The 27,520-nt window shown below is 50.7% G+C and overlaps 1 protein-coding gene and 1 long non-coding RNA gene across 2 annotated transcripts; one reads left to right on the top strand and one right to left on the bottom strand.

Moving 5' to 3' along the window:
- Positions 1 to 8,702: 8,702 nt before the first annotated feature.
- LOC148048802 (uncharacterized) lies at positions 8,703 to 17,897 on the bottom strand. Its single transcript, XR_015695356.1, has 3 exons — positions 17,803 to 17,897; positions 10,391 to 10,451; positions 8,703 to 8,915 (listed from the first exon to the last, which is right to left on the bottom strand). It is a non-coding gene; the product is annotated as an uncharacterized LOC148048802 (long non-coding RNA).
- Positions 17,898 to 19,030: 1,133 nt separating this feature from the next.
- FOXN4 (forkhead box N4) lies at positions 19,031 to 26,581 on the top strand. The gene is made up of 8 exons (XM_087703737.1): positions 19,031 to 19,239; positions 19,729 to 19,832; positions 19,927 to 20,043; positions 20,821 to 20,948; positions 21,080 to 21,176; positions 22,249 to 22,456; positions 23,027 to 23,404; positions 26,290 to 26,581. The coding sequence occupies exons 1-8, from the start codon at positions 19,179 to 19,181 to the stop codon at positions 26,538 to 26,540; spliced, it is 1,344 nt and encodes a 447-aa protein (XP_087559863.1). The 5' UTR covers positions 19,031 to 19,178; the 3' UTR covers positions 26,541 to 26,581.
- Positions 26,582 to 27,520: the final 939 nt, after the last annotated feature.

The following is a 27,520-nucleotide window of genomic DNA, read 5'->3' on the forward strand; positions in this document are numbered from 1 at the left end:
GCCCTCCCCCATCTAGACAGCCAGGGGTGATGTGGGGAAGGCCCCTTTTATGGCTTGCAGCAGTGGTGCAGCTGTTCCTTTTTGGCTTGTGGGGGGGGAGAGTGCTAATTGCTCAAAGGAAGTTCGAGATCCTACAGTAGCAGCGATCCTGGCCTTTCCTGTGGCCTAAACTGAAGGGAGAAGCCACCAGCAGGAGCCTCTGGGGCTCTTCTGCCAAAGGTGGGCTCGGCCTCGGAGGGCCCCCCGCCCATACCAGTCACCCCGATCAGCATTTGGGGCCCTAAACGGCTCTTTCACGGAGGGCAAAGGGAGAATTTCTCGAGCAACAGAAAGCAATTCGAGGGTCAGGGGGCCTCTGACTGATTTATTCCAACATGAACATCTCCAAATCGGCAGCCTTGCCTTACCCCAACTTTGGGGAGGCTGAAGTTTCCCCCACTCTCCCCACAGTGTCAACCACAGGGCTCCCCCCCCACCCCACTTTCAGGAGCAGCCCAACCCTTGAGAGGGAAAGAGGCTAACGGCTGAAGCCCCCCAGCAGCTCTGGAGCAAGGGTTGGATTGGAACTTTCTTTTGGCTAACATCGGTCCAGCTAACATCCGTCACTTTAAACCTCCCTCCGTCCCCTCCGGCCATGCCTTGCTCAACAAATAAATAAACGAATGAAGAGATTCTGCTCTGAGCTGGCTTCACAGCCGGCTGCCTTGGGAAATTAGATTTTCATAACGGCCTCGCTGGAAAGGAAAACGGAACGGCAGATAAATGACCTCCTTCAAATTTACTGCGGTGTCATCTCTGGCTTCCAGTTCAGCATAATTACAAGCCCTCTTTGGTCAACAGAATCACAAGCGGCTCCCAACCCAGGACGAGGGTCAGGCCAGCATCCGAACCCACCGAATTCACAAGGCCCGAAGAAAACGGGCTGAAAGCAAAGCCCCCTTTTCCAGCTGAGCCTTGGATTACGATGAAGGATTGGTCTGCAACTATTTTCGCCCTCGGCCAGATATTGTTGGCACACACACACACACACACACACAAAAAGCAAAAAAGGCCACAAGACGACAAACTCCTCTCCCTTGGAGGCTACAGCCGTCTTATGCGGGAGGGAGAGAAAACGGCCGTTGGTAGCAAGTCTCCAGTTCCAGAATTCGGCTTTGGGGCTTTGCAATTTGTTTAAAAAGAAGCGTTGTGTTAAACACACCCGTTGAACTGAAGCCTCCAATGCTTCCCTCGCCCAATTTTCCCCCCTTCTCCCCCCCCCTCCCCACTGTGAAACCACTGCTGTTCCAACCTGGCCCACGTTCAGACGTCGGGACACCCATTCCTGAGAGCCCAGGTCCACACACTTTAAAAGTTGCTGAGTTTGAAAACGTGGTGTTAGAGCAGTGGTTCCCAAACTTGGCAACTTGAAGACTTGTGGACTTCAACTCCCAGAATTCTCCAGCCAGCTCTGCAGAGCTGGCTGGAGAATTCTGGGAGTTGAAGTCCACAAGTCTTCAAGTTGCCAAGTTTGGGAACCACTGTGTTAAGAGTAACGCAATGCAGGCTTTAAGGGGCTGGAAAGAGACCCACCTCAACCACGTTGCTCATCCGGGCCAAGGCTGCTGGCTTTGGAGAGAGTTGGTCTCCCCCCCCCCCCCCAGGAGCAGACCCGGCCCCTCTCTTTATGGATGTGTCCCACAGCAGCCACTTGGGCCGAGTTGGCGCAGTGGGTAGAGTGCAGCACTGCAGGCCACTTCAGCTGACTGCTATCTGCAGTTCGGCTGTTCAAATCTCGCCGGCTCAGGGTTGACTCAGCCTTCCATCCTTCCGAGGTGGGTAAAATGAGGACCCGGATTGTTGTTGCGGGCGATATGTACTGACTCTGTAAACTGCTTAGAGAGGGCTGAAAGCCCTATGAAGCGGTATATAAGTCTAACTGCTATTGCTATTGCAATCTATCTATCTATCTATCTATCTATCTATCTATCTATCTATCTATCTATCTATCTATCTATCTATCTATCTCTATCTATCTATCTATCTATCTATCTATCTATCAATCATCTATCTATCTATCTATCTATCTATCTATCTATCTATCATCTATCTATCTATCTATCTATCATCTATCATCTATCTATCTATCTATCTATCTATCTATCTATCTATCTATCTATCTATCTATCTCTATATGTCTGTCTGTCTATCTATCTATCTATCTATCTATCTCTATCTATCTATCTATCTATCTATCTATCTATCTATCTATCTATCATCTATCTATCTATCTATCTATCTATCTATCATCTATCTATCTATCTATCATCTATCTATCTATCTATCATCTATCTATCTCTATATGTCTGTCTATCTATCTATCTATCTATCTATCTATCTATCTATCTATCTATCTATCTATCTATCTATCGGATTGTTGGGGGCGATATGTACTGACTCTGTAAACCGCTTAGAGAGGGCTGAAAGCCCTATGAAGCGGTATATAAGTCTAACTGCTATTGCTATTGCAATCTATCTATCTATCTATCTATCTATCTATCTATCTCTATCTATCTATCTATCTATCTATCTATCAATCATCTATCTATCTATCTATCTATCTATCTATCTATCTATCTATCTATCTATCTATCTATCTATCTATCTATCTATCTATCTCTATATGTCTGTCTGTCTGTCTATCTATCTATCATCTATCTATCTATCTATCTATCTATCTATCTATCTATCTATCTATCATCTATCTATCTATCTATCGGATTGTTGGGGGCGATATGCTGACTCTGTAAACCGCTTAGAGAGGGCTGAGAGCCCTATGAAGTGGTAGATAAGTCTAACTGCTATTGCTATTGCAGCCGGAGGTGGGGTGGCCGGGGGCACCTTTGGGGTCAACAGTTCCTGCCCCCAATCACCGAGACCTCCCGTTCCAGGGGACAGATTTGTTTTTACACTGTCGACTCTATGGTGGCTTTGGGGTTTTTGGGGGCTTATTTAAATAAGAAAGTTTTGGTTCTTGGCTTTACCAAAGAGGAGAGACATGTTTTTCCTCCCTGGGCTACTAGCTCTCCACATTCTCTCTCCACAGCTGCGACATGGAACATTTGTGGCTTTCCTTCGTGGGCACGAATGGAGAGACAGGGACCCAGGAGCCAAGGTCAGCGCCTCTCAACCCCCCCTCCCCATTAATGCAATGGCAAAAAGGGGACACCCTGAGGCCTGGATCTGGGGCTCTATCCTTCCCACCCGCTCAGGAGTTTTGAACGACGGAAAGAGCAGGACGTTCACGAGAGGGAAACACCAGGCTGCGCCCCAAAATCAGGGAGGAGGTTTCTGGTTCTTGTGAAAGCTTCTCTCAGACTCTCCCCCCGCCCCCAAAAACAGCCTTTTTATTCCCGCGAGGGCCTCTCTTCCTCCTCCTGGGCCGCGCTGACCGTTACCTGGGCCGCCATCCCGAATGCTGATCCTGAAGGCGGACGGTGCGACTTAAGCCATCCGGGGCTCTGGCTTGCTTAAGATCCGGCGCAGCAGAACCTGATGCCAGGAGCTTTGCAAAAAGACTTTTCCGTCCCAGCGAAGCGCGCTTAATAATTCATGTGGCGTGTCGGCGGCTGAGCCCTCCGGGTCCGGGATGCTGGTATTGGCTCCTGCCGCTGGTGAGAATGAGACGCTGGACCTTCTCGGAGATTAGGTTGCAGCCTGATCTTTGATTGCTGCAATTTCGTGACAGACTAATTACTGAGGACAGAAATGAAGCCGGGATGAGAGGAGGAGGTTGAACCCCCCCACCCCACCCCATCCCACCCCCAGCGTTCCTGCAGCTCCTTCCGCTGGCCTTGCTGGGCCCCCGGGGGTCCCTTCTGCAGGCCAGCCCCATTCCAGGAGCCCAAGGAAGTCGACGGAAGGGCAACCTCTACACTTAATAATGCATCGCAGCAGGTAAGCAAAGAGTTACAGGATCCCTTTTCACCAGTTTAGTCTGAGACCGGCGGCCGTGCTTAAAAATTAAAACTAACAAGAACCCGGCTGATGTTACGACTATATATTTATGTTAAATATCCTTAATAATTCAGGGACGCCTCACGCTAGATAAGAGAGGGAATAAGGCGCGCCTGGTAGCTGCAGGTCAGCCACCTCCTGACTGTTGTCAAAAGGCCTACAGGTGATGTAGGACTGGGTTTATGAGTGCCAGCCCAAGGCCTGGCACACTCTCGCCAGGTCGGTGAAGGTAAGCTGGGGATGCCCAGGAATAAGGGAAACACAGCTGGCATTTCACAGAACCGACAGGGTTGGAAGTCTGGGTCCAATTCCCCTGCTCAAGCAGGAGACCCTATTCCAGGGGTGTCCAACTTTTAAGACTTGCGGACTTCAACTCCCAGAATTCCCCAGCCAGCTACACCCTTCTGGGCAAATCGCTTTAAAAACCTCCAGTAATGGAACATCCACAACCTCTGGAGGCAAGCAGGAAATTTCTCCTTAGTTTTAGGTTCATCCTTCCCTTCGTTTGCTTAGCAATTGGAATGTTTTACTATTACTTATTCATTCATAACACACCTGCCTATCTGTCATCGCCTCTTGGGTTGGCCTTGGCTTTTAAAAAGTGCTAAGCTGAAATCAAATTATGGCTAAACATAACCCACACATCCAGTTTGGGGGGGGGGAAAGCCAACTCCCCCCCCCCTACATTCTCCTGGCAAATGGGCTGTTATTCCTGTAACAAGGTAGCTGACATCCAAGCAGAGAGATCTCCCAGGTGCCTCTGGATTCCTCCCTTCCTCTGATGGGATGAATGACTTTTAAGCAACATAATACCTGTTTTGCTCCTGTTTTACACACCTGTTTCTCTGCCAGCAGCCCCAAGGGAGCAGAAGTGAAGGGTATTGTTTGCAGGAGGGGGGAAAAAATGGAAAGGGGATTTATTTTTATTTTTTTGCCAAGCGCCTTGGTGTTTCCTGTTCAAATTTAATTGAATTCTTGCTTGCGCTAAGACAATCATAAATTATTCAGCCCTGCATTCATTAATTCTAAATATTACAAGCAATAAGTCGGGTTTTACTGCACTGTTAGTGCTTCAGGCAGATAAATATGTCTGCTTGTCTTTAATCATACACTTGTGATTAGTGATCCCATGTTGACTGAGAAATTTAAATGTCTGCAATTCATAGATATTAAACAAATTGTAAGAAAGAGGCAGGTGTTTTAAAGGCAATCCAATTGTTTAAAAAACGGTCTCAGAAAGTGAATTTTCAAAAGGATTGAAGTTAAAATTGCAGGTATCACTCGGATTTTGTTAGAACGACAAGTGAGAATCTGAAGTCCAAGAATGACAATCTCATCAAAAGGCCGTTTCCTAATCCTGCATTTGCAAGAATCAGAAGGGAACCAACACTAATTGCTAAATCGGGTGGGATTTGTAAGAGCTCTTGCTATAAAGGGTGATGAACAGTCTGGAGTTCCAGATTTCCTTCTAACGCCCAATTCCGTGCATCTTCCGAAGAGCCAAGGTGGTGCAGTGGTTAAATGCAGCACTGCAGGCTACTGCTAGATCAGCAGGTCAGCGGTTCAAATCTCACCGGCTCAGGGTTGACTCAGCCTTCCATCCTTCCGAGGTGGGTAAAATGAGGACCCAGATTGTTGGGGGCAATATGCTGACTCTCTGTAAACCGCTTAGAGAGGCCTGAAAGGCCTATGAAGCGGTATATAAGTCTACTGCTATTGCTATCTTCCCTTCTCTGCCCATTTACACCAGATCCCACCTCCTTCTTCCTGGCTTTTCTGCCTTACGTTTAACCTCAATTTCGTCTCCTCCCTCTCTCCCCCACCCCCCTCTCTCTTTTCTGGAGGGAGCTTCAAAAAATGCAAGAGTTGCTACCAGGCCCCCTGGACTCCTTCCTCAAAGCAGCCTCCGAGGGAAGGGACAGGTGTGTCTTCTCCTCCCTCCCTGCGTCTCCACGGAACAGGAACATTGCATCGCAGCTACAATTTCATGCTCTCTGGTTTGCAATAAAATATGGTAGCGTGTTTTATAGGGCGATGAATTATGCGAGGTTGTAGCATTGCAATCCTAAACACATTCGGGACAGACTTTGGAGAAGACATGCTGAGCTTGTGCTATGGCTCCGTAGTGTGGGACACGCACTTACGGACATAATTTCCACAAGGCCTCCGTGCAAAGAAATCAAGCTGGATTTATTATTCTACGTGGAAGACTTTAAAAAAAAGAAAAACCTCCTCCTTATTGAAGCTGATGAGACGGAGGGATCTAGCAGTTAGCAATAGCAGTTAGACTTATATACCGCTTCATAGGGCTTTCAGCCCTCTCTAAGCGGTTTACAGAGTCAGCATATCGCCCCCAACAACAATCCGGGTCCTCATTTTACCCACCTCGGAAGGACGGAAGGCTGAGTCAACCTTGAGCCGGTGAGATTTGAACCACTGAACTGCAGATAACAGTCAGCTGAAGTGGCCTGCAGTGCTGCACCATAACCACTGCGCCACCTCGGCTCTTGGGGATCTAGGGGAGGCTTCGGCCCCTGCCTACCTCAAGGAGTTTCCCCACTGCTTTCAGTCTGCCCACTTAAACCAGACAGCAGCCCCAGGGTCAGCTAACATCTGAACGACCCAGGCCCTACTCATCCCCAGATGCCTTGGTCTTCTTGGTGGGTTTTGGGGGGGGAAGAAAAGTGACGGATGGCTCACTGGGGCTGTGGGATCTTCAACCTTCCTTTAAGGGAAGTGTTGTGACTCAGCAGAAGTTTGCTGTGAGTTGAGTCGGGATGCAGGAATAACAATGCAGCTGGGTCTCGTTAGTGTCGTCTTCTGGAGATAAAAGGACTGATGGTGCCACGCCCTGGTTGCAGAAGTCAACGTTCATCGTTCGTTCATTGTTCATCGTTCATCAGTCGTGGTTTGTTTGTGAGAGGCACTTGGAGAAGTGGTTTGCTTTCTGTAACCCTGATTCAAAGAGACACTTGGAGAAGTGATTTGATTTCTTTCTGTAAACCTGGTTTGGCCGTAAGAGATCTTTGTTTTGGCATTCTGTTATCTTCTTGCCAGAGACTTTATTTATGTTTATTTTGGGCTCGCAGCCAGCGGGAGCCAGGACTGATAAAGTTATTTCCTTTTAAGTCTGTCTGACTGTCGTCTTTGAATGAACGAAGAAGGGGGGGTCAGAAGAGGAAGATATGGGGGAGGAGGAGGAAGGGGGGACGCTTTGTAGACTGCCTGACATTCAGTGCCAGGATTGGTCCCAGGAAGGAAGAGCTTTGGACTCACCGCAACCGAAGAAGGCTGACCTGGGGACCCCCGCCTGGACTCCTTCAGGTTAAGGGACTTCAAACAGGGTCCCATCCAAATCCGGAGCAGGCAATGCAGAAAGAAATGCAGGGGGATAAAGAGAAATGGGATTTAATGGGTATGATTTGGATGGCATCTGGTTTGGCTGACAGATTATGAAACACAATGCGGGTCTGTTAACTGTGAACGTCTAACAACTCCCCCTCCCCCAATGGAGCCTGTCTTACGTTTCAACACCAGGATCAATAAACCACCAACATTGGACTGGGCAGGAGACCCGCCCGGCCCTCACCCATCGAAATGAATGGGAACGCTGCTCCGCTCCGGCCCGGCTTCCATTAATTCAATGGCCTTCCACAATATAACTTCCCAGACGATTTTTGGCCATTGTGTATTATTTAACTGTAGAGCCCAATTAAAAATAATGAAGGCTGCCTCTTCCTGCTAGCCTCTCTCAGCTATAATGGGGGCTGACTGGTCCTCGCACAGCCCCATCTTTGTCTGGGGGGAACTGGGGCTGGGGTCTCGGCCGGGGTCAGTGGCATTCAGTGGCACAGCTCTGGCAACAAAACCTGCCTCATCCGAGGAACTCAGTTATTAAAGACGGAAGGAGGAAGTAAATCAAATAAAAAAAACAAGAATAACACCAACCCCCCTCTCCCCCCTCCCTCGCTTCCAATTCACTTTCTCTGCGGCTATTCCTCAATTCATTCCTTCTGCTAAAAGGGAGGAAAAATCCTATTTGGGGATACACTAGATCTACTTGAGAGAGCTGGAGAAAAATACTTCGTGTCACCAAGTTATATCATTTAAGGAATTGTGGCAGTTATATTTTTCCCTATCCAGCTGTAATTTGAACAGAAACCAACCCAGGTTCCCTTAGAAATCAATATACAAAATAACAATAACAATAATAATTTGTGCAAAAATTATAATATTAAAACAGCAAAAAAACTGGTGGGAACATCAGCCTGAAAAAGTCACCGAAAATCAGATGGTCAAGATCTTGTGGGATTTCCGTATACAAACGGACAAAATACTGGCGCATAATACACCAGACATCACACTGGTTGAGAAAAATAAGGTCACAATCATAGACATCGCAATACCAGGTGATAGCAGGGTCGCCGAGAAGGAACATGAAAAAATCGCAAGATACCAGGACTTAAAAATCGAAATTCAACGACTATGGCACAAACCAGAAGTGGTAATTCCAGTGGTAATTGGCACACTGGGTGCCATTCCAAAAGCACTGGAATTGCATTTAAAACAGTTAAAAATTGACAAAATCACCATCAGTCAAATGCAAAAAGCCGCACTGCTTGGATCTGCACGCATATTACAAAAATACGTTATAATGTCCTAGGCCCCTGGGTGGGGCCCGACTAGTAACCAATGCCAAATCCGGCGAAACAACTGGCCGCTGTGATACAATTGTATAATAATAATAATAAAAACAAGAGAACATTTGAAACTCCAGTCCAGAGCTTTCACTTCAAGGAATAAACATGACAGTCACCATCTCTTAGCTTCCCCTTAAAAAGTACCGCTCCCCTTCAGTCTTCGTGTGGGAAACCAATCTCGGTGCGCATCGATTTTCCATTGTTCCAACAGTACGGATTCTGCAAAGGGAGAGAAAAGGGAAAAAGACACACGGGAGATACACATCTATCTTTGGTGTGTCTTGTGACTCCGTGGCGCACACCTAATGTGGTAAGAAGGAATCTGCTAGGGATGAGATCTGGTGGGACCGTGAAAAAGGGCCTTTTTTTGTGGTGGCCCATTCTCTATCGCAGTGTTTCTCAACCTTGGAAACTTGAAGATGTCCGGACTTCAATTCCCAGAATTCCCCAGCCAGCATTCGCTGGCTGGGGAATTCTGGGAGTTGAAGTCCAGACATCTTCAAGTTACCAAGGTTGAGAAACACTGCTCTATCGGACATCATTTCCCCTGGGGGAAGATTGGTCCTCATTTTTCTAAAAGGCCCTGAAGACGTGGTTTTGCCAGTGGGCCTGAGGGCCACCAATGGACATAAAATCCATCGGGCAGTTGATTTGATTCCGTTGCTGCTGCCGTGAGGACTTGGGGGGGGGCAATGGAGGGTTTTAACATCAGGGATTTTTAATGTTGCAAGCCCCCTGGAGTCACCTATGGAGCCCATATACGTTTGCTTAATAAATAATAAATAAAATCAGTGACGTTACTCGGAACCTGAGTATTGTCGGAGGAGGAGGAGAGGCCGCACAACCCTTGTTCCTTCTCTTGCGATACACCAACCCAGGAACAAATTTGAGATGACATTGTTAGTTGCACTTGTGAACTTCCTGCCCTTGAAGGTCACTGGACAAATCGTTCTGGACACGACCGCAGTCCGTTCTTCCCAGGGTTACTCGGAGGAAACAGAAGTTAATTGACCTTTCCCCAAATCCATGAAGTGCTTTGGGAAATGTTGGTTTTAAATTGTGGGGCACGGCCCTTGAGTAAGGGGTGGGGGGGAAGGGACCAGACTGCTTTCTACTCATTATTTATCAGTTTCTGGTCAAGGGAGGCCAGAAAAAAAAAATGGTTTAATGGGATTTTTGAAGCCATGTCAAAACTGAAACTGAAAGTGATGGTAAATGCATATCCAGGCCACGGGTGGATCTGTCCTATTAAAGTAAGAATGAATTACCAGGCCCAGCGCTAAAAAATAACAACACCTTTTAATCATGACCCGTCAAAACCGCGGAGGACAAAATCACGATCGACGAAAGCGCGCATTTGACGTCATCACAGCGCAATGAAAAAAATTAAAAATTGAAATAAAAATTAAATTAAACCAAGCCGATTCACATAAAGGTAAGGGTTAGGTTTAGGGTTAGGTTTAGGGTTAGGTTAAGGGTTAGGTTTAGGGTTAGGTTAAGGGTTAGGTTTAGGGTTAGATTTAGGGTTAGGTTTAGGGTTAGGTTTGGGGGGGTTAGGGTAAGGTTTTCGCTTTATTTTTACATTTTTCGATCACAGCGCAATGTTTTCGTCGCACTGTGATGACGTCAAATGCGCGCTTTCGTCGAGCGCGATTTTGTCCTCCACGGTTTTGTGGTGGAACCCTTTTAATTACCTGACACTCAGTAATTCCAGCCAAAAGAAGGATCTATAATTCTGCCCAGATGATATAAAATCTAGAAACAAGAAATCATGGGTGAGGGATTGGAATACACACAAAAAAAGATTTAACTGCTAATACCGAACCAGGTCTTGGGCCACCACGCCAAACAGAAAGCGGGAATTTCTGCCTCTGATGACCAGTCAAGATTCATTATTTAAACAAAATGTCATTTCTGAAATTAAAAAAAAATGGGGAAGCAAAGTATTTGCAAGGCTACCTGTAACATAGGTCCCCGTGGAGACACTAAAAGTTCTCTAAGATTTAATGCAAAGTTTGGAGCAACAGAGAGCAGTAGTGAAACAGCAGTAAAGCAGTTTTCACAGGGAGTTTCTTGTGAGCTTTCTGCCTTACATTCTGCTTTTTGAAGAGATTCGCTGTATATTTCTTTCAGGCTGTGCAAAATGATTTCCTATAGGAATCCTAAGAATAATCTTTGCTCCTAGGATCCACTGAAGTAAGAGAATAAAGTTTTAAAGACTGTACTATGCTGAACCTGTAGGGCACTAGGACCCGAGATTTTATCCCCTAGCCCAATTTTTGTCCGTTACATCTCCGCATTTAATCAGAGGTTGGGTCTATTGTAAAACTCAGATTCACCATCTGTACGGTCCCAAGTGGGTAGACTTCTACCAAAGGACTCGCCCCTGTGGGGATTAATTGGCAATTTCACACGTAATGATTTTAACTACAATTTGTTACACAGATGAAAAGTGTTACCGAGACACGTTTTTCATGCGGCAGGGGGGGGGGGAAAGCCAGGCTTTTAGAAAACTGAAATAACTGTATCGAGTTCAGTTTAAATTCCTCCCTACCAGAGACCCAAAGAGGGTTTAAGAATATCAGTGCTGTGTTTTTTTCTTAAATGTAGACAACATGGATTGCAAATTCCAAGGTGAATGTAAACACTGCGCTACTTAAAGGATATTCAGCCATTGTTTCTGCATTTTCCATTTTGCCCTATAAAGAATATTTCTTGTTCAGCATTAATTTTCTTTCTCCCTCCTTCATCCTCTTCACTCAGTGGCTAGAAAAGAGGCTGAATTCCCTCTGGAGAGACTGCAGAAGTCTTTTGCTTGAATGTCTGCACATTGAGTTTTCATCCTTCCCTACGGAGCAAGACCAGAAAAACCAGCCAGAAGTTTCAGACGGGCCCCTGACTTCGAAAGGGACACAAATGGGGGGCTGAATCTGACCCACGAGGGCAGGGCAAAGGCTGGCCCCACATCCAGCCATCCCTCCAGGTCTTCAGCCAGAGGAGAAGCCCAAATCCCCCCTCCTGAGGATGCCAGGCCTGTCCAGTCCCGGGGGGGGGCATTAAATAGGGGAGGGGGTTCAGCAGATACGCTCAAGAGATTTGGGGAGGCCCCACTTCCATCGCAGCTTCTCCCAGTGGGAGAGACAGACTGGGTGACCAGGGTGAAGGGTGAAGGAGGGAGTACTCAGTCAAGAAACCTGATAAAGTGAGGGGGGGACAAGTAACCTTCAGCTTTCTCCCCCCCCCAAGGAAAAGCTAGGGCGAGGGGTCCTTCCTGAACCAGAGTCCGGCAGGGAAGGGCGCCAGAGGAACCACAACTCCTTCAGCCTTTCCCCAAAAAGGACTTTCAAACTGCGCGGGGACTACAACGCCCAGCGTCCCCAGCCAGCCCTCGGGGCGCTAGAGACTGGGGAAGGCGGTTGGGGAGGGATGGAGGGGGGGGGCAGCCTTTGCGTGGAGGGCGGGAGGGGGGTCTCGTGCCGGAGAGCGCCCCCCGCAGGAAGGCCCTGCCGGGGCCGGGAGGGGCGAGGCGGCGGCTGGCGGGCTCCTTCCCGCCGTCTCGAACGGCCGGGCGAGGCGGGAAGGAAGGCGGGCGACTAGCCGCCTTCACCCGGCCCCGCCGCCGCCGCCGCGCGCCCGTCTCTTGGCCCCGGCCTCGCGGACCTCGCAAGCGGCTAGTCCTCAACGAGTCGGGGGTCTGCGCCTTTGCGAGCCAGCCCCGCGCGCTGCCCGCCCAGCGGCTCCGAGCAGGGGAGGGGTCGCTCCCCCGCCCCTCTCCCCCTCCCCCCCGGAGGCTCCCCCGCCCCTCGGCCCCTGGGCGCGCATGCTCCAGCTGGACAGCTCCGGAGAGGGAAATTTAAAAACGCTGCTCGGCCGGCCGGCCGCCCCGCCAGCTGCCTCCCTCGGACGCCCCTCGCGGGCCGCAGCCCCAGCCGCCTCCAGGCAGGCAGAGGAGCCGCCGGCTCGGAGGTACCTGCCCCGCGGCCCCCCTCCGCCCCTCTGGTGCCAGGGCAGGCCGGGGAGCCCTGCCCGGCGCCTCCCTCCCTCCCTCCCTGCTGAAATGCTGGATAGCTACCCGGCTCTCTCCCCCCGGCAGGCCATGATCGAAAGCGACCCCCCCTTCGCCATGTCCGGCCTCGTCAGGAACCCGGGACCGGCCCGCCGACCCTCCCCGCAGGACTACAGGTGAGCGCTCCCCCCCGCTCCCCAGGCGCCCCCGTCTCTCTTTCCCCCCGTTCTCGCCCGGGGGAGTTTAAGCCCCGGAGTCCGGGCTGCCTCCGGGGCTCGGCAGAGGCTTTCCCTGAGCGCAACCTCCGCGCAGGTACCGTCCAACGCCTCCAAGGCTGGCTCTGCCCCCCCCCCCCATGCGGAGCCCCTAAAGGCTCGCCCCCGCCTGCCTCGGTGCCCAAGTCCCTTGTTGCAGCAGGAGGAACCGAAGCGCCTTCATCCCACGCTCAACCCCCCCCCCCGTCTTCCAAACTCCGATTTCCTCGGAAAGTCTATTCTGCGCCCCGAGTGAGTCGCCGAAATGTGCCCCCGCCGGCCCTTCTCCCTGCAGGAGAAGCTGCCCGACTCCCCAATCAGGGCCCCTGGTCCCCTCCAGCCCTTGTGGGAGGCCACCCTCAGGTGCCCCAAATGGGCCCTCCTCTTGTCAGGGTCCCCTCCCTCCGAAAAATGGGCTCTCCCTCTGGAATGAACACCCCTTCTGAATCCAATTCCCTTTGGGGTGCGCTGGGCTTGGGACAACCAGTGGGAAGCCCCGTGGTGGGGGAGGGGGTGGGGGAGCCCTGCCAGCCTCCCCTTCTGGGAATCCAGGCCTGGCAGTCGAGGGAGAGTCGGTGGGCTCTGCCCCCTCTCTCCCAGAAGGGGGAGGTCCTGTGGTTCCGGAGCAATGACTGAGCAGAGAGAGAGAGATGGAGAGAGGGAGGTGATGAGGAGTGTTCCACAGTCTGGGAGTCCGGTCTGATCTGAACACCGTTCCACGCTCTGGGAAGTCCGAGACTGTGGTTCAGGGGTCCTTCTGGAGAATCGGGGGCCTCCTTTAGCCCCATCACAACGACCCACCATCTTTTTAGGCAGCATAATCTACTCTGGGTTGACCTTGAAGGCTGTCTTGGAAGCAACAGGTGGCTCGAACGGCTTCCCTTCTTGGCAAGCTTGTGTGTTTAGTCGGAGCGAAAGTCTTCTTGCACTATAAAGTCACGAGCTGCCAATCTGATCGGAGTCCCAACACAGCCACGTTCTTCCCTATTGGGCCCGGCTGGATGGCTGGGGGTGCCTCCAGGTGCAAATCCAGGGGAGAAACCTCCGATTCGATCCGCTTGGCTCTGGAGTTGCTTTCAAGACATTCCTCATCTTCTTCGTAACTTTTCTGTCTTGCAAATATGGATAAAGAGGCCACACTAGATTGGGGAAGCATTGTCCAAATTTCAGTCTCCCCACTCCCTAAAAACAACCACATCGCACTGACGCAATGCACCCGGGGGGGGGGGAATTAACTGTTCGCTCCAGCATGGCGCGGTTTTGAAGCCCCTCTGGTAGATGTCAGGGGAGCAAGAGGGGTTTAGATCCTGCACACTCAAGACCTCTGCCCACCTGATCTGAAATCCCCCCCCCCCCAGTCGCAAGAGAACCAACCTTCCCAAAACAGTGGTGGCAACAGCACCTGCCATTAACACGAAGAGATCTTCCACGGTGAACTTTTGCAGGCTGCCCTTAACAATTTCAGCCCCCTTGTACCGAAATCCCATTGCTAAGGTGCAAGTTGTTAAATGATCTGTACTTGCCAAATTTGATAAGAGTAGAATAAATGGAATTTGAAAATTACATGGGCAAGAATCTTTAATTCTTAGCATAAGGAACGCGAATAACTTTGCTTAGATCAAATATGCAGCCCTTTGGCGGATTAAGGTTATTTCTCAGTTTAAAAAAAGACACATATAGTTCAGTTTATATAGAGTTTCAGGCAGCCTTTAAGAAGTCACCTTAGTTATTACAAAAATGCTTATTTCTATCAATAGCCCAGTTTCCCAAATCCTCCTTGTTCCTTCCCGCCGTCTCAAAAAATAAAGCTGTAATTCCTCACCGCGGTCATTTTTCCACCCACGAATTGCGTGACCCCCGTTTAAAAGTGGCAAAAAAAAATATGTATACAAAATCCAGACCATTATAGCCAAAGTGCGCTGTAGCATTTGTCCCGTTTCATGAGAAACCACTTCGGATTATGTAAAAGAAAATCTTCCAGACTGACCGATTTTTAAGAAGAGAATAGACCTGTCAAATTCTATCAGGTCAATTTACTTTCTTCCTGTCACCACAGTGCAGGACGGGAACCCCGAGGTCCTGAGTGCTCCACGGGCGGGCGGTGTGGGAGGGGGGGCATGAAGGAATGGCCCCCCAATTAGCGGAAGGGAGGGGTAATTGTGCTGAGAATAAGCTTCTGTTTCACTTGGGAGCGTTTCTATGGGGCTGGTAGACATGAAGAGAAGCGGATTTCAAAGTCAGGGTTAAAAAATAGAAGCGGAAAAGCCAGAGAGAGAAAGGAGAGGGGAGAAGCGGATCCCATCTTGGCCACGGAAAGACGAAGGGCGTCTCGGTCGACCAGAATCGGGATGCTGCAGAATTGGTAACTCTGCAGTTGTCTCTACAGAGAGATGTTCGAATCCTTCTGAATCCAAGTGAAGCTGAGGGGGAAGCAAAGCCTTCTTCTCCAGTTTATGGCCAGAGGCAGAGAATCCAGACAGGTCTCTTCCGTTAAATCTCGCTTAAATTACTCGCTTCGATTTGAGTGACCTTTGAAATCTTCCCCGTAAGGATGGGCCTGTTGCATTTCTTTTTCTCCTGCAGGTTAACAAACGGGTTGAGGATCCATGCTGGTGCGTTTGTTTGTATGTGTGCGAGTCCGATTGTGCTCGGGTCATCTGCTCCAAAGGGCCCACACTGCAGCCCACGGGAGATTCCCGGAGGATTTGGGGCTCCAGTTTGAGATCTCTCTTGACCACAATGGGACAACGTGTGGGGGATTAAAGGAGCCTGTGTTCCAGGGAGTCCTAGCAAAGAGAACTGAGGGGGCAGGGGGATAATCTCCGTAAAGGGTGGGCTGCCAGGTGAGAAAGTGGTGGGACCCTCAAAAGGAAACGCGAGCCTTTCATTCAGCCAAGGACTGTAATCCTTCAGGGGCCCGAGAGGCTACGCTGGCCTGCTCCGAGGGAACCACCGGCAGCTAAGAAGCGTGAAGGAGGCTGCCTCTGGGTGGGTGGATTGGGGTCGGGGCTCGAGACGGTCCCTCTGCCCAGCCAAAAATGCAGCACCGTTATACCTGCCCACGGAAAGGTTAGCGGCAAGGCTGCGGCTGCGCGATTGCAACCCATGCTTCTTAACCGACCACTGATCAGGAAAAAGAGGAGGAGAAAGGCTGCCCGTGTCTGATTGTGGAAGAGGGTAATTGGAGAATAAAAAGCATTTTAGATTTAAAAATGCGTTCCTTAAAACAGGGTGCTCTCATCCTCCAAAAGGCTGTGTGTGTGTGTGTGTGTTTGTGTGTGTGTACTGCTAAAGCAGTGGTTCCCAAACTTGGCAACTTTAAGACTTGTGGACTTCAACTCCTAGAATTCTCCAGCCAGCTCTGCTGGCTGGAGAATTCTGGGAGTTGAAGTCCACAAGTCTTAAAGTTGCCAAGTTTGGGAACCACTGTGCTAAAGTGACCTTCTTCCATAGCAAATTCAGAAACAGGCCCACCGCACACTCTGGCTCATTGGCCGGTTTAACTGATGGGCCTGGCAAGCAGATTTCTCTGCCAACTCCCCCCCACCCATCTCTCAAGGGGGGCTCCCTTAGCAGGACAGAATAAAGAGGCAAGGATCGGCTATCAACAGGCAGGCAAAGGGTCCCAAATCTCTTGGGGTAAATAATCAGAGAGCAAGAAATCTCCCGGGGAGAGAAGTAACCCGTCCGTTCCGTTCCCGTCATTCTACGGGGAAATCTCATCAGAGCCACGATTGATTTAAATGAGCGCCAGGAGAGACGGCTGTTGCTCCGCCGGGAGAGAAGCCGCGGAGATTCTTAGGAACAGCCCTCCTCAAAACGGGAATGATGTCCTCAAGGGCGGCATGGAGCTGCTCCAAATCTCCCCATCCTCTCCTACACATACCCAGCTCCCCAAGAGCCAAGGTGGCGCAGTGGTTAAATGCAGCACTGCAGGCTACTGCTAGATCAGCAGGTCAGCGGTTCAAATCTCACCGGCTCAGGGTTGACTCAGCCTTCCATCCTTCCGAGGTGGGTAAAATGAGGACCCAGATTGTTGGGGGCAATATGCTGACTCTCTGTAAACCGCTTAGAGAGGCCTGAAAGGCCTATGAAGCGGTATATAAGTCTACTGCTATATATTGCTATAGCTCCAAAGAATGAAGAAAAACACTTTCAAAGGAGAAAGTGAGTAGGGAAGTTTTTTTAAGAAGAGGAGTATTTGCTTCCCAGAGTTATATTTTCACACATCCAGATAACTCCACAAGGGTGCCGCTTTGTGGAAGAAGATGGGGCACAGGGCACAGATGCCAGGACATTTGCTAGGGGAAAGGGTGTGATTCTCTCTCTCTCTCTCTCCCTCTGCCACATACCAGGTGCCCAGTGGTGTGATGAACACCGACAACAACCACTTGAGGCTGCAAATAACCCAGCGGCTGAAGCTGCCGGGTGCATTTCAGCTTTCGCCCAGGAAAGTGCCAAAGCAGACCGGAGGGTGGGGGCCTGGGGGTGCACGTGGCCCCTGACAGGAGGCCATTGCTGTGGGTTCCGACCCTTCCCGCCCCCTTGACCCCACTCGTTTGTTATGTGGGGCTGGAGAGCGGCAGATGGCACGGGTGGAGTGTCTCCCGTCATTCAGGCAGATTAATGGGGAACTGGTAAAAGGGGGGGAGGGAGGCGGGGGGTGGGCAGAAGGAAACAATTAAGCCAGGATCTCCAAAAACAAAGGGTCGCCACGTGCCGGCAGCCAACAGCCTCCCCCCACACAATGGCTTATGGGGCTGACGATGCTCAGGGGCACCAACTGTTGCAAATGACAAGGGCTGTTCCCCCGTTTTTGAACCCTCTGATGCTGGTGTTTACTTACAGTTGGGCCAATGGCCGGGCAGGCAGACTGGTCACCTGATGTCCTTTTCCAGGCGTGGAAGGGACCCGGCTGGCTCTGCAAAATAACTGTAGAAGTGTAACCATGGCGATGTTGGTTATTGCCACATCAATACATGACATTAAAAAGAAAACAGCCTCCCCGGAGGAGGGTGGCAGGAGGACAGGCGGGTCCGGCCAGCAGCATACCGGGCGCCCGCTGCTATAACAGCCATCGGTCTTGTCGTCCCCCCGAGAAGGGAGGGAGGGAAAGCGCCCAGAAGTTTTCCACTGGGAAGTTTCGCTTTGCAACTTAGGGAGGGGCAGTTGAAGAGAGCATTTCAAAGCCTTGGGAACTGGAAAAACGAAACAATACCAAAAACAGGAAGAAGTTATCCGAAAAATAATGGACTGGGCTGAAATGAGTAAATTGACATTTGAAATTAGAGAGCAAGAGGATGAACAATTTTATAAGATATGGGATTTGTTTTATCAGTGGCTAGGGGGGGGAAAAAAACTTTGGAAATGAAAAATGATATACTTATGCCTTAATTGATGAAAGTAAATGATGATATAATTTTGCTGTGAAATAATCTAACAATGACACAATGAAGAATTAATATAAGGTCTGGTGATATAATGTATAAGGTTAAGAACTTATTATAATGATATTTCGCTGCTGATAAAGCAATTCTAATAGGGGAACAAATGAAAACTGGTATATATAGGCAGCGATGTTTTGTTGAAAAATGAAGGAATAAGATCTCTGTTTGAAGGTATGAAATGCAAGGATAACAATGAATATAAGTATACTTTCTGGGGGGGAAAAAAAAGAAGGCATTGTTAATATCCCAGATTTATTTTAAATCCTTCTGGCTGTTTTAAATTGTTTGTTTCTGGCGCTGCTGTGTTGTGCAACTCCAGCAGGCTCCGAGCGCCACACGAACCTGGAGTTAGCATGACTTTGCTGGAGCAGAAACAGGAGTTTTAGAAACAACACGCAAAGGGTTTATTCTCAGGATGAATTCGGTACACAGTGCTCTAACTTTAGGCCTATAAGTATTATCGTTCTCTGCACAGTAGGAAAGTTTTTCTCCTCCTGCATATCTTTGCTGTCTTCCCCACGCAGGAGGGCCCCAGACAGCGGACCCTGCGGGCATAACAACGTAGTCAGAAACTGGCATAAAAACGTTGTCAGAATAGGTGCCACCACTGCCACCTTACCTTCACACAGGCCAGGGCAAGGCAGCCACTAAAGCCACGTTATTCCTCTGCAGACTGTTGGGCTCCGACCCCTCACATCTGAGCGAAGATGACTTCCCCGGCGACTTGCAGTCCCTTTCGTGGCTGACCTCCGTGGACGTCCCTCGGCTGCAGCAGATGACCAGCGAAAGAATGGATTTCGGCATCACCTCCCAGAATGTGGTCCTGCAGCAGACAGGTAGAAAAACCCCTTGACCCTTTCATGTGTCGCCCTGAGTCTCTTTGAGAGTGGGCGGCATACAGATTAATTAAATAATTGTCGGGACTCCGTCACGTTGACCCCACTGTGCTGTGTTGCCTAGTGGCTAAAGCACAAAAAAAAGCAAATGAAGGGTGTAAAACCAGCATCGACTTGGGTTCAATAAGCCCCATTGCGATGATCAGTGGGTATGCAGCCCTGTAGATCCCACGGAGAGCTTTTTTGGGGTGGGGAGGGGGGATTGAGAGCAGCCCAGGGGTGAAATCCAGCAGGTTCTGGAGATCCGGTGGCGGAAATTTTGAGTAGTCTGGAGAACCGGCAAACTCCACCTCTGACCGGCCCCTGAGTGGGGAGGGAATGGGGGTCTTGCAGTATCCTTCCCCTGCCACGCCCACAGAACCGGTCGTAAAGAAATGTGGATTTCACCACCGCCCAGAACCGTTATCATTTGCTGCTTTTCGATGACAGGTGCCATGCACAGCTCGGGCCCCCCAAGAGCGACGCCTCACATTCAAGCCAGCCTGTCTCCAAACATCCTGGGACTTAACACCATCTCGCCCCACGAAAGTGACGTAAGAACAGGCCCCCTTCCTCGTTAACGGCCTTGGGGGGGGAGGGGTTTGATGCCCTGCACAACTGATGCTTCGGTTTCTCTCCCCCCCCCAGATCAGTCAGTACATGGTGGGGGGGCAGCCGTCCCCCAGCCTTCAGCCGTCCCCACTCTTCCCTCCTCCCTCCTGCCACACCCAGCAGATCTTCACCATCACGCACAGCACGCAGCAGGTACGGCTCCCGGCTTTGGATGTGTGTGTGTGTGTGTGTGTGTGTGTGTGTGTGTCAGGAACCTCGCCACAACTTAGTTGTCGTCCTGTGTGAAGGTCTAACAGCTGTAGGTTCAGCTGTGCACGTACCAGAACATCCAGGCAGTGCAAGGAAAATGTTTTAACCGGTGGGCAAAAGGGTTCAGAGGTGACTGGAGCCTCCAGCTGAGAAGAATGGGTGGGCACCTGAAGGCCCTTCTCCTAGCGGGGGCTTCCTTTCCAATCTCTGCACCAGCAAGAAGAGCGTGGAGCCGGGGTGTTGGTGGCCACCCATGCCACAGAAGCCCCCGGCCTTTGGTTTGGCCTCCTCCCCACTGGCCGAGGCTGATGGGTCTCCCAGCCACCCCCCAGAGGGCAAATGCGCTGGCCTGCTTCTCCCTTCCCTGGCACGGCTGAAAAGGAGGCAGACCCCCACTCAGGGCAGGCGCCTCCCTGTTCCCTTATTAAGAAAACCAACTGCAGAGTGGGCAGGGGCCAGGGACCCTCCCCTCCAGCTGCCGGACCCCTCCTCCATTTAGACTAAAGTAATTTGTGGGGACCACCAAGCCCCTTGCCGATGGTTGCCTTAGGGGGGGGCATGGATGCACTGAGGTGTTCCGGGCAGCTTTTGCAGGGAGGGGGCCACATCCCCACAGCCCACTTTCCCCTAGAGCCCCTCCGTCCCCCCCCCCCCCCCGCTTTGTCTTTTCCCCTGAGGAGGGCCTCACTCGGTCTCCTCCCTCTCTCTCTTCGGCCACAGTGTAACCCCGTGACCATCTACAGCACCTCTTACGGAGCCCACCCCCACTTCTCCCAGCCCCGCCTGGCCCCCCATGCAGCCCAGGAGATGCATGCCAAGCACTACCCCAAGCCCATCTACTCCTACAGGTGAGTAAGACTCGGGGGGCCCACGGTGCAAGGAGGGGAACCCCCCCCCCACTTTCCCGGGAATGGGTAGAGGTGAGGTCCGGGCACGCTGCAGGCGGCTGGGCAACGGACCCTCCCCTGTCCCTCCACAGCTGCCTGATCGCCATGGCCCTGAAGAACAGCAAGACGGGCAGCCTCCCCGTGAGTGAGATCTACGGCTTCATGAAGGAGCATTTCCCCTATTTTAAGGTGAGGAAGGCTGAGCCCAACGGGGAGGCCCCCTCCCTCGCCCTGGGGCCGATGTGCAGACAGAGGGATGGTTGTGTGTGTGTGCAGGGAGTGTTGGCTGTCGGAAGGCCCCCCCTGAAGGACGGAGGAGCCCCCCCACCGACCATATTCCCAGAGCTCCAGCTCAGGGGAATCTTGGCTCTCTCGCGACCTTAGAGGCCCCTTTTCCAGACAGACACCACAACTTGGGGCTACCTGCAGACAGGTATCTCCATAGACCATAGTGGTGGCTCAGGGGCTAAGAGGCTGAGCTTGTCGATCAGAAAGGTCGGCAGTTCGAATCCCCTAGCACTGCGTTAACGGAGTGAGCTCCCGTGACTCGTCCCGGCTTCTGCCAACCTAGCAGTTCGAAAGCAGGTAAAAAAATGCAAGTAGAAAAATAGGAGCCACCTTTGGTGGGAAGGGAACAGCATTCCATGCGCCTTTGGCGTTGAGTCATGCCGGCCACATGACCACGGAGACGTCTTCGGACAGCGCTGGCTCTTTGAAACGGAGATGAGCACCGCCCCCTAGAGTCGGGAACGACTAGCACATATGCGCAAGGGGGATAACCTTTGCCTTATCACCACAGACAGATAGGTATCCTCCTAACGATTCCCTCATAGGCCAGACAAACATCGAATTCATCTTTAGATCCGAGGGCGAGTAGGGTCTCTGGAGCCACAGTACCCAGAGCAGCTCCCGGCCCCCCCAGAGGTTAATGTTTTGCCGGAATAGAAGTTGGAAAGCCCCCACCCCCCCACCCCAAGACCCTTGGCAGGCCTGGGGGTGATGAGTTCCTTCCCCTCTCGACATGTATGGTTGTGTGACTGTTGCCTACTTTTATTATTTGTATTTTGTCTTTTATGTTCCCCCTTTTTTTCCCCCTTGAATTGTTCGCCGCCTTGAGTCCTCCCGGAGAAGGGCGGCATACAAATAATACCATACATACATACATACATACATACATACCCTGGCCTGGGGGGCTCTGAGCCGAGCGTGGTGTGTGCCTGGGGGGGGGGGGCGGGTGTGACGGCTCACCTGCTTCCCACAGACAGCCCCCGACGGCTGGAAGAACTCCGTGCGGCACAACCTGTCCCTGAACAAATGCTTCGAGAAAGTGGAGAACAAGGCCAGCAGCTCCTCCCGCAAGGGCTGCCTCTGGGCCCTCAACCCTGCCAAGATAGACAAGATGGAGGAGGAGATGCAGAAGTGGAAGAGGAAGGACCTGGCTGCCATTCACAGGAGCATGGCCAACCCAGGTAGGCCCAGCTCTCCCCTCCCTCCCTCCCTCCCGCCCTCCCTCCCTCCCTCCCTGTGGTCCAGCAGGAGTTATTTGACCGGAAGGGACACTGGGCAGGCGGCCCTCCTTTGTCTCAGGGCTTCCTCGGCCTTCTGAAAAACGGTGGGAGTACAGCTAGTCCTCGACTTACAACCGCAACCGAGCAACACAGATTTCTGCCGCTAAGTGAGGCATTTGTTAAGTGAGCTCGGCCTCCTTAAGTGACCTTTGTGAATTTGACTTCCCAGTCGATTTTGCAAAAGGGGTTTAAGGAACTCCGGGAAAACGGCGACCGACCCGTCATAAATAGGAGCCAGTTGCCCAGAGTCTGAACTTTGATCACGTGTCCGTGGGGATTCTGCAACGGTCGTTAAGTGTGAAAAGCTGGTGTCAGAGGGTCACTAAACCGACTGTTGTTAAGACAAGGACCACCTGTAGTGCATTAAAAAAAAAGAAACCACAGTGCAAATAATAAATGCTGTGAAATAAGTTTCCTTCCTTTTTTCTGCCTGCCCAGCTGGGCACTTAATACGGCTGTTTCTCCTTGCAGAGGAACTGGACAAGCTGATCACTGACCGCCCCGCCGGCTGCAGGAGGGCCGGCAAGCTGGCGGAGGCCGAAGCCTCCCTGCGCAGCCACGGGGCAGCGGCCGCTCAGGGCCTCCTGCTGCAGGCGCAGCCCCAGCCGATGGGGACGCTCCCCTTGCAGTCCGTCCGGCTTCACCGGCAGATCCAGCCCCAGGCGTGCTTGGCCCCGGACTCCCCGGCCCCTGCACAGACGCCCCCCCTCCACGCCCTGCCCAGCGTCCACCACAGCCCCCTCCCTCAGCACCTGGTGAGCAGGGCCCCCGACTTCCTCAACGTGATGACTGACCTGAGCACGGAGGTGGACGCCCTCGATCCCAGCATTATGGACTTTGCACTCCAAGGTGAGAGGGGAGGTTAGAGGTTTTTTTTAAAAAAATCCGGCAGCTGGGAGAAGGAATGGGGAGGGGTCCTCACCTGCAGGGATTCTTGCCTCCACCTATCTCCAAGCTGCTTTTGCAGGTGGAAAGAGTGGCTGCGTAGACATCTTTTCTACCCGAAGGTCTTTTTAAGGGCTGGCCCAGAAAATGTGATCATGGAGGGAAATATAGCAACAGCAGTTAGACTTATATACCGCTTCCTAGGGCTTTCAGCCCTCTCTAAGCGGTTTACAGAGTCAGCATATCGCCCCCAACAACAATCCGGGTCCTCATTTTACCCACCTTGAAAGGATGGAAGGCTGAGTCAACCCTGAGCCGGTGAGATTAGAACTGCTGAACTGCAGATAACAGTCGGCTGAAGTGGCCTGCAATACTGCACCCTAACCACTGTGCCACCTCGGTAATAGATAGATAGATAGATAGATAGATAGATAGATAGATAGATAGATAGATAGATAGATAGATAGATAACAATAGCAATAGCAGTTCGACTTCTATACCGCTTCATAGGGCTTTCAGCCCTCTCTAAGCGGTTTACAGAGTCAGCATATTGCCCCCAACAATCCGATAGATAGATAGACAGACAGACAGACATAGAGATAGATAGATAGATAGATAGATAGATAGATAGATAGATAGATAGATAGATAGATAGATTGCAATAGCAATAGCAGTTAGACTTCTATACCGCTTCATAGGGCTTTCAGCCCTCTCTAAGCGGTTTAGAGTGAGCATATTGCCCCCAACAATCCGATAGATAGATAGACAGACAGACAGAAATATAGAGATAGATAGATAGATAGATAGATAGATAGATAGATAGATAGATAGATAGATTGCAATAGCAATAGCAGTTAGACTTATATACCGCTTCATAGGGCTTTCAGCCCTCTCTAAGCGGTTTACAGAGTCAGCATATTGCCCCCAACAATCTGATAGATAGATAGACAGACAGAGATATAGAGATAGATAGATAGATAGATAGATAGATAGATAGATAGATAGATAGATAGATAGATAGATAGATTGCAATAGCAATAGCAGTTAGACTTATATGCAGCTTCCTAGGGCTTTCAGCCCTCTCTAAGCGGTTTAGTGAGCATATTGCCCCCAACAATCCAATAGATAGATAGACAGACAGACAGAAATATAGAGATAGATAGATAGATAGATAGATAGATAGATAGATAGATAGATAGATAGATAGATAGATAGATAGATAGATTGCAATAGCAATAGCAGTTAGACTTCTATACCGCTTCATAGGGCTTTCAGCCCTCTCTAAGCGGTTTAGAGTGAGCATATTGCCCCCAACAATCCAATAGATAGATAGACAGACAGACAGACATAGAGATAGATAGATAGATAGATAGATAGATAGATAGATAGATAGATAGATAGATAGATAGATAGATAGATAGATTGCAATAGCAATTAGACTTCTATACCGCTTCATAGGGCTTTCAGCCCTCTCTAAGCGGTTTAGAGTGAGCATATTGCCCCCAACAATCCAATAGATAGATAGACAGACAGACAGAAATATAGAGATAGATAGATAGATAGATAGATAGATAGATAGATAGATAGATAGATAGATTGCAATAGCAATAGCAGTTAGACTTCTATACCGCTTCATAGGGCTTTCAGCCCTCTCTAAGCAGTTTAGTGAGCATATTGCCCCCAACAATCCAATAGATAGATAGACAGACAGACAGAAATATAGAGATAGATAGATAGATAGATAGATAGATAGATAGATAGATAGATAGATTGCAATAGCAATAGCAGTTAGACTTATATACCGCTTCATAGGGCTTTCAGCCCTCTCTAAGCGGTTTACAGAGTCAGCATATTGCCCCCAACAATCTGATAGATAGATAGACAGACAGAGATATAGAGATAGATAGATAGATAGATAGATAGATAGATAGATAGATAGATAGATAGATAGATAGATAGATAGATTGCAATAGCAATAGCAGTTAGACTTATATGCAGCTTCCTAGGGCTTTCAGCCGTCTCTAAGCGGTTTACAGTGTCAGCATATCGCCCCCACAGTCTGGGTCCTCATTTCACCCACCTCGGAAGGATGGAAGGCTGAGTCAACCCTGAGCCGGTGAGATTAGAACCGCCGAACTGCAGATAACAGTTCAGCTGAAGTGGCCTGCAGTGCTGCACCCTAACCACTGTGCCACCTCGGCTCTTTTGTTCTTTTTTATGTGCACCTGGTTAGGGGTGCCTGGGGGAAGAGGCTAGGATGAAACCTTCAGGTACTGATAAGGTCCGAACTTAAATACTCAAGTCAAAAGAGGACGGCTGAAGTATCCTGCAACCAGCCATAAAGCCGCTTTATTTACTGGGGGGGAAAAAATGAACCACATTTTTCTCCTTTTCTCCAGAAAGTCAAACAGCAGGGGAGAAAAAGAGGGGTGTGTGTGTGTGTCTGGAAGCGGGGAAATGCCCCACTGCTAAAATTCTCTTGGGTAGATTTGCGCAATTCGATTTTGGATTTTATTCAATTTGTAGGCCGCCCTATTCCCCCGAAGGGACTCAGGGCGGCTGAACAAAAGCCAAGGGAGGGGAAATTACAAAAAGTAAGACAAAAACAATCAGACAATACGAACAATTTAAAACCACAACAGACACAGCAAATTCGAGTAGGGGGGTGGGGAACTCAACCCCAGGCTTGCTGGGACAGCCAGGTCTTCACGGCCGTCCGGAAGGCCTGAAGGGTGGAGAGGGTCCGAATCTCCACGGGGAGCTCGTTCCAAAGGGCCGGGGCAGCCACAGAGAAGGCAATGAGGTCCCACCAGAGTAGAGATCTGACCACCGTTTCTCTCCTGTGGAAGGGAACCTCTGGGAGGAGAAGGAGGACGACAGCTTCAACCTGGAGACGTTGGGGGCCTTCAGCAACTCTCCCCTGGCGCTCTCCGACTGCGACCTGGCGCCTGCCAGCCTGCCCCCTGCCTCCAGTGCCAGCGACCATTCCTTCGCAGACTTACAGGTGACGGGTCTCTACACAACCTACGCCACGCTGGATGCCGTCTCCCCCGCACAGTACCGGGGCCCTCAAGGGAACAAGCCCATCGCTCTGCTCTGAAAGCCCCACGGCACTTGGACTGGGCCGTCTTCTCCTGCTCGCAGCCCTCCCCCCCGCTCTGTCCGTCCCCCCCACCACCACCAGTGAGTGCCAGGCCTTGTTGGTGGGGGGGGCCCCACGCTGATCGTGCGAAGACCCGGCCTCCTCCATGTTCAGCCCATCAACCAATGTTGCAAGACACCTCGTGGTCTCCGCACTGGTAGAACAAAGCCCACCTTTTCAGGAATCTGGTGGGAGCGAGCAGCTTTTTGACCAAGGCCTGATTTTGTTACCGGACTGGTAAGAAGCATGGAACTTGCTTCTCCATCAGAACCTAGATAAAATTTTAATTTATTGTGGGTTTTTTGGAGGGAGAGGGAGAGAAGGCAGCATGGGGGGTGGGGGGGGGGGAAGGAGCCGTTCTCAGAACAGCTAAATCAAAAGGGGCTACAGAATTTAAATTAACTTGCTCCAAAGGAGGAAATACACATTCTCCTCCCCTTAGTGTGTCCTTAGCTGTCCTTTATTTAGGTTCCTGATCTCCTCTGAGCTAATCAAAGCACGGGGGGAGGAGGTTCCTTGCCTTTCTTTCACCCCTTTCACGGGGGCATTTGAGGGAGGGGCAAGGGGGGCTTGGTCTTGGCCATGCCACTGACTTTGTGTCTCGGTTAAGCTCTTACTTGTTCGCTCTTCCTACTGGCAAGTACCGTGAAATTGTTCCGAGCCCTTTTAAGCTCCAGTTGCTGATCGCTGCTCCTCCTCCTCCTCCAGAGGGTCTTCGGGGGTCTTTTCTTCAGATCCACACCTGACTTGTCTACCTCCCAAAATCATCTCTCCAGGCCTCAAGACATGCTGCACGAGAGAGGAATTTTAGTCCCAGGCGTACACCAAGTAGGCCAGCCTTCCCTTGCAGGAGCTGAATCCCGCAGCCCATTCACCCGGCTTGGTGCTCTGACAGCAAAGGTTTCAGGCTGCCAGAAGGGGCTGCTTTTCACAGCCAG

The sequence above is a fragment of the Thamnophis sirtalis genome, unplaced genomic scaffold (assembly GCF_051295495.1).
Source record: "Thamnophis sirtalis isolate CommonGarterSnake01/CBP01778 unplaced genomic scaffold, rThaSir2_p1.2 scaffold_2, whole genome shotgun sequence".
NCBI classification, from domain to species: Eukaryota; Metazoa; Chordata; class Lepidosauria; order Squamata; family Natricidae; genus Thamnophis; species Thamnophis sirtalis.